General features: G+C 40.1%; 1 protein-coding gene across 4 annotated transcripts in view; it reads right to left on the minus strand.

Annotated features, from left to right (window-relative positions):
* Nucleotides 1–6,343, minus strand: part of PRPSAP2 (phosphoribosyl pyrophosphate synthetase-associated protein 2) — a 61,256-nt gene extending 54,913 nt beyond the window's left edge. For all 4 annotated transcript variants that reach the window (XM_008593412.1, XM_008593411.1, XM_008593409.1 and 1 more), the window contains exons 1-3: nucleotides 6,281–6,343; nucleotides 2,383–2,555; nucleotides 803–918 (exon numbers count right to left, since the gene is read on the minus strand). In XM_008593412.1, the coding sequence (XP_008591634.1) occupies nucleotides 803–918; nucleotides 2,383–2,536 (270 nt within the window). In that variant the 5' untranslated portion in view covers nucleotides 2,537–2,555; nucleotides 6,281–6,343. The remainder of the gene's footprint in view (nucleotides 1–802; nucleotides 919–2,382; nucleotides 2,556–6,280) is intronic.
* Nucleotides 6,344–7,110: the final 767 nt, after the last annotated feature.

The raw sequence follows: 7,110 nt of genomic DNA on the forward strand, positions 1-7,110 counted from the left end.
AAAAAAAAAAAAAAAAAAAAAAAAAAAAAAAAAAAAAAAAAAAGAGTGTTCATAGCACTATCATAATGCAAAAACCTAGAAATAACCCATATGGAGAAAGGATGGATCAACTGTGATCCAGCTGTACAGTGAGTTCTTCTCAGCAGTTAATCTAACGAACTGTGACAACATGGATGAATCTCAGACACGTGCATCGTGAACCTTACTAACATAGTGTCTAATGAAGAATTCCCAAAAGATTACACAGTTTCCTTCTACAAAGTTAAAAATCAAAATATACTTATATAATTTTGACTAATGCATACATAGATGAGCTAAAAATATATAAAAAGGAAATTGAGGTAAAGATGAAACAAGATTCAGCATGGTGGTTTCCTTGGGTGGGGGATGGGACAGAGAAGAACCATATGTGCAGATGTGAAGTTATGATGATGATTCTAGTTTTTTCTTGGGTGGTAGGATCATGGGTGTGGACTACTACAGACAGATGGACAGAGAGATAGGCTAGACAGATGACCAGGACTATCCATGGACCAATGACGAGAGTAAGTTATTTGTTATGATCACAACTAGTCCAATTTTAGGTACCTGATGTCCAGGAAAAAAACAAAAAAAAGCAATTTTAAGAGCTTAGCAAAAGAAATAAATTGCAGATTAAGAATTTAAAAATATACTGAAAAGCATTCATAAAGGACAATAGTACATTAAGGAGGATACATCAAGTTTTATCCTTTAGGGACAGTGAAAGGAAATGAAAATATATTTTTCAACCTTAATCAGAATGTTAAAAGTTTGACCTCACCTCCTCTTGAATATACTGTAATAAGAAGGGAGATGCTCTTAAATTATCAACAGGAATATTGAAGAAGCCCTGAATTTCCTTCTGGTGTAAATCCATAGTAATAAGATGAGTCAGACCTTTGAAAATAAAGCCGACATAAGCACATAGTTTAAAAACAAGTCATGCTGTATGAAATGAGTACTATATACTTATATAATAAATTACTGTTAAAAATTGCTCTCCCATCAAAAAAAAAAAAAAATCTTAGCACCTTCATTTTTCAGTTTTAGTACTATAAGATGCATGATTTTCATCTTAATTCAAAGTCTCAAAATAGCAAAGATGATATGTATACAGAAATGTCTCTAAAATCCTATTAGAGCAGATTATATCTCCTTGAAGTTTCCTTAGTGGGTATGGCAAAACCCAATTTTAAGATACAGAAGTCTGGCCAGTTAGCTCAGCTGGTTAGAGCATGGTGCTGATAACACCAAAGTCGAGGGCTCTATCCCTGTAACAGCCAGCTGCCAAAAGAGGGGGGGAAAAAAAATATATATATATATATGTATGTATAAAGACAAATTGTACTAGCCCGGAAATTGGAGAAAATGAAGAACCTCCACTCCCATTGCATCCTTAAATGATATTTGAAACGATCACCAGAAAAGGGTAAAGAAAATTCATTACGAAAAATTTTAGAAAGCAATACTTGCCCAGAAGAGCAAGAAAGTGAGCCCGATGGCCCATCCAGTAGCAAGGCTGGGAGAAAGGGCAGAACCCTTCCAGAAGACTCAATGAGCCAGCCTGCTCCCTTCACGAGCTGCCTGTCACAGTGTTTTCAACTGGAAATACTGGTGAGGTTGCTGGGGGTTGGGTTTTTCAAAATTTTGTTTTGTTTTTGCCTACTTTGGAATGCTACATTAGAAAATTTATTCTACAGTAAGTATCTGTGTTAAAATGCAGTGATGTGAGGACTTTTTATTCTTTCCTCTATTTGCAATGCTCTGTGATATGTACTTCTATAATTATATACACACACATACAAGTTCGCACACATACACAGATACACATACACAATAACAACTATAAAGATTACTTAAAAACAAGGAGAATAGTTTTAGGATGCTACCTGAAAGTGCATAATACTAATAATATTAAGGGGTCTTCAAAAAGTTCATGGCAAGATTCATATGATCTTTTAATTCTATTTTTTCCACAAACTTTTTGACATATCCTCCTATATATGGTTAACAAAATATGCCTATCTGTCCCAAGAAAGTGAAGAGGCTAAAATAAAAATAGTTGCTGTGTTAACAGTTCAGCAGTAGGGTTAAGAATGACTTTTCCCCTTTCATAACAACTTTAATATGATTGTAAATTGTCATTTCAATGTAATTTTTAAATAAAGAATTTAGGAAAAAATGGAAAACATAAGTCATTCTCATTACCTCTGTGTTGTAGGGAGTTAGTTGTCTTTAAAAGGTGCAGCACTGTTTTCACTCTGCTCAACATTCTGATTTAGTTAAGTAAAGGCTTTGCTATGTCCAAGGTAAAAATAAAACTCCCAGGTTCCCAACTGTCACATCGCCATTCTTTCTTACCAGCTTTGCACATCATGGAGGCCAGCAATTTAGAGACAATGGAGCCTCTTTTTCTCATCTTGCACTGCTTGCTATAAGGAAAGTAAGGGATCACGCCAATAATGCTCTTGGCACAAGAGGTCTTACAGGCATACACCATAATCAGGAGCTCCATGATGGTGGTGTTCACATCCCTGAAACCAAGACACAGAAAATCCCATCAAGGAACAGATAAGATACTTAATGATGTTTCCCTGTTCCAATGAAGTGTCAGCAGTATGCCACTCATGCCTCTGTCAACACTTAAGGCACAAGACACACAAAAAAAATAAAAAACAAAACAAAAACAATAAATTCTTCTCTTCTCAGGCCTCCATTAGCTCCCCCCACTTTCCCTCTCAGCTGATGTCTCTACCTTCTTTTTCACCAGGAAAAGTACACCATCAGAAGACAGCTTCCGCCTCTGCATCTACACCCTGCAAATCGGCCCACCCCCAGTCATCAGTCAGAGACGCCAAAAGTTACCCTAAAGTTAATCCCTCCAAATCACAAACTAATCCCCACCCCCTCTCACCCACTGAAGACACTGCTCCAATAATCCTCCCTCTCCACCTCCACCATCAATTTGATACTCCCTGGCTGATACCTAACAGAATACAAACACCTGTCACCTCTTCTGTTAATGATGACTTGCAACCACTCTCCCTATGCCCCGTTTCTTTGCTCCCCTTTGTAGTACACCTCAAGAAAGCTGTCTACACTTGTCTCTAATTCATCTACACTCATCATCTCCCCAACACATTCCAATGAAGCCTTTGTCCTCAAAACACCACCAAAGCTGTTCTCATCGAGGTCATCAGTGGCCTCCACATGGGTAAATCCACCACTCAATTCTCAGTCCTTCTCCTTCTTCAGCAGCATTTGACGCAGGTACTCACCCCTGATCCCTGATACACTCTGTTCACTTGGCTTCCAGGGTGTCCCTCTCTGGTCTCCTGTCTCCCTTGGCTTCTTTAGTTTGTCCCTATTCTCCCCAACCTCCTGCCCTAAAACTTGTTCACTTGTCCTCTTCTCCCTCTGTCTCTCCACATCCCTTAGGCTTCTCAACCAACTTCACGGCTTTACAAATGCTGGTGACTCTCAAATTTATATTTCCAGTCCAAGCTTCTCGTCTGAATGCCAATCTAACAATCTAATTCAACTGCTACTTGACAAGACCACTCAAATGTCTGTTAAGATGTCTCAAAACTTAACATACCCCAAACTGAACTGCTCCTACCCCTCAAAAGCCTGCTTCACCAGAAAACCTTTGCCATCTCAGTTGACGTCAACACTCTTCCTCCACTTTTCTCAGTACAAAAGCCTTAGAGCTATCCTTGACCTCTCTTATCCATAAAGTTTCCAGGTCTCGCCACAGCACTGCTGTGCCTGGGGCTGAGCCATGTTTCCCGCACCACGAGGTGACTGTGCTGGCCTGCTGCGCAGGGCTCCCGCTCCTCCTGCCATCCCCTACAGTGCAGCAGCTCCATGCAGAGCCAGCTTGACCTTGAAGTGGAAGATCTGACTTTTTCCAAAGCAAAAGCGTAAGGCCTCACAATGACTCCTGGGCCCTTCATGATCTGTCCCACCCACCCCAACACCCCCGTCCTGCTCCACATCCCTCTCAGCCTGCTACATGTGACCCTGGTCAGCCCTCCTATAGTGGATTGAATTATGTCTCCCCAAAACTCATTGGAGCTTGAACTGTTCCCCAAGTTTTATGTATTGGAAACTTAGCCCCCACTGTGACTGTTAAGAGGGTGGGAAATCCTATTATGGTAGTTGAAAGGTGGAGCCTTGAAGAGGTGAATGGATTAAAAATGTGGTCAGGGGCATGGTTCTGAGGCATTTAAAGAACAGGAGAGTCTGTCTCTCTCTCTCTCTCTCTGCTCTCTCTGCTTCCACCATCTTGCAATGTGAGACCCCTGAGTCACTGTCGCCACCACCACATGGACTTTGGACTTCCTAGCCTCAAAAACTACAAGCAATAAATTTCATTTTCTTTATAAATCACCCAGTTCCGTGTATTCTGTTATAAGCAACAGAAACGGACTAATACAATATTAATGAGAAATACCTGTTTTATGACATGGGAATGGAGTGAGGTAATAAATATGTAAGTTTTCTGAGTTCCTACGGCACATATGGAACAATACAAAATGAGACACAGAAAGGAAATTAAGGGGATGCCAAGTGGTTTTGACTAGAAGAATAAAAAACTAATAAAAGGTAGGAGCTGATAAAAGTATTGAAACAAAAAAAAAAAAAAAAAAAAAAAAAAAACTCAGCAGTATAAAAAAAAAAAAAAAAAAAAAACCCATTGTGTATTCTTGGAAACATTGAAGGAATCACCCTTCTCAAGTCCTGAATTTTAAGTCCAACAGGGCCTTTAGTGCCTACTTATTCCCTTGGCAATCCACGCAACCTCTGTCCATTTATTCAATGGAATCACACCTGTCTCTGCGGAAACAAAAGTACTGCAGACACCCAGGAGTACAAGCAGCCTAGGTTGTTCTGTGCCTGCACCTTCCCTTCCTGATGCTGGAGGTGAAGGGTGAGGTACGGGCACAGGCGAGTCCTCCACGAGCACCCTGGCCTTGTGGCAGGCCTGGGAAAGAGGAGGACAGCAGCATGCAGTGCCCCTGTGCCCAGTTCTCCTGAGGATCCCAAGTGTCACTGCGGAAAGTAAAGCCAGGGCACCATGGCAAAGGCCAGCCACACCCTTCCTCTTTCATGGCACACATACTCTCCAGAGGGACAGGATGCAATGACAGGCTCCTGCTACCTCCTCAAAGGGTTTTGTGATTTCATCCTGATGACTGAAGACCAGGAGAAACATGTCCAAATTTAGGTGAAAATATGTGCGTTCCAAGACTAAATTACCCTGAAATTTGGCTCTTCTTCCCTTTCTTATAGAGATATATATAAACACAAATTCAGCATGTTTATATACAAATTCAGCAGACAGCTATTTGCAGACTTTCAGAGCTAAAAACTGATGCACTATACAAACTAATTTGTAGACATTATTAAAAATCTCTGAAGAATTTTCATACACAAAGAGGCATCTGGAGACAGCTGTGGACAACGCACAATGGAAATCAGGGTTTCCCTTCCAGGGTGGCACCTGATTGAAAAGTAGTGCAGACAGTCTCACTGCACTTAATCTTCCACACTCAGCTTACACACTTGTGACCACAAAATTCCCAGAATACATGTATGTCAAATGTCACACCAGACAGGAATAACACATTCCTTCAGTACAGTATTTTATCTCCTCAGCTCATTTAATTTATGCAACAAAACAATAAATGGTGACCACTTTTAATTCATCTGCAATAAAAGCTTTAGAACCCCAACTAAGAAAACTCCCCTCCCCCAGCCTTCTTTTTTGGAGGGGGAGAGACTAAAGTGCTACTGGGCAAATTTTACAAAATTCTGGCTATTGTTAGGAAACATAATGGGTTCTCCTATCTCTAAGACCCTCTACTCCAATACCTGGGTATTTCCACCCATCAAGAACACGGAAAGTGGGAAAGGGGCACTGGGTAAGGGACACAAAGAGTAATTATAATTCGTAATGATGAACATGCTAATAATATTGGTTTGACCACATGCTGTACATAAATACTTATAGTTAACTCTGTACTCCATAAATATGTATAATCATAAATAAATGAATAAATATGTAAAAGAAAATGGTACATCATTAAAAAAAAAAAAACACATACTAGTCAGCAGTTATGTCAGAAAAACCAGCTAAGATATACCAATTTTAAGACTATTACAAATCTTCCTGTTGAGTCAACTCTTATTATTCTAAATACTCATGCCCAAACAGAAACCCAAAAAGCAACATTTCTGCTAGACAACTACTCACTTTGAAACTGTTTGGATGATGAAAACATCTTTTCCTCTCACGGACTCTTGAATTTGTACTCTTGTTTCTGGAAGGAAAAGGAAAAGCAGGGAGAGGAAGGCATACTGTTCAAATTTTTTAAAATACATAAAAAAATCTACATTATTCCTCAATGTTACAAAATATGGAAACTGAAACTTACAAAACTCAGTAGCCTTCCAATGTTGATGAATGATAAACATACTGCCATTAATTGCACTTTTTAAACACATTCAGTCACATGAAGGCCTTAAGATGGAATTACACTCTGACTTCAAATAAGTAAATCTACACTTCTCACACTCACATACATAAGCAGTGAGTGCCGCACCACTCTGAGCACAGTATCTTTACAGAAAATTATGTGCTCATTCATTTCATCAGCATCAACTGAGAACTTATTAGGCAAAAAATGTTTTATGTTGTGAGAGCAAAGACAAAACCCAATATCTTTACTATCAAAAAATTTGTGACCAGCTACAAGAATACAATTGCACAAATCCAAGATGGGACATTCTATAGGACAACCTCTTCAATAGTCAATGTCATAGGAAGAGAAAAGAACAGGTGAGAGGACTGTTCTAGATCAGAAGAGACTAAAAAGATATTAAGAAAATATTACTTGAACTAAGAATCTTGATTTGGGGCCGGCCCAGTGGCGCACTGGAGAGTGCGCTGCTTGGGAGCGCGGCGGCGCTCCCGCCGAGGGTTCGGATCCCACGTGGAGACCGGTTCCCGCTCACTGGCCAAACGCGGTGCGGACGCAACACCGAGGGTTGCGATCCCGTTGCCGGTCCCCAGTACGGGCGCGA

This window comes from Galeopterus variegatus, unplaced genomic scaffold (assembly GCF_000696425.1).
Source record: "Galeopterus variegatus unplaced genomic scaffold, G_variegatus-3.0.2 Scaffold9108, whole genome shotgun sequence".
Taxonomy (NCBI): Eukaryota; Metazoa; Chordata; class Mammalia; order Dermoptera; family Cynocephalidae; genus Galeopterus; species Galeopterus variegatus.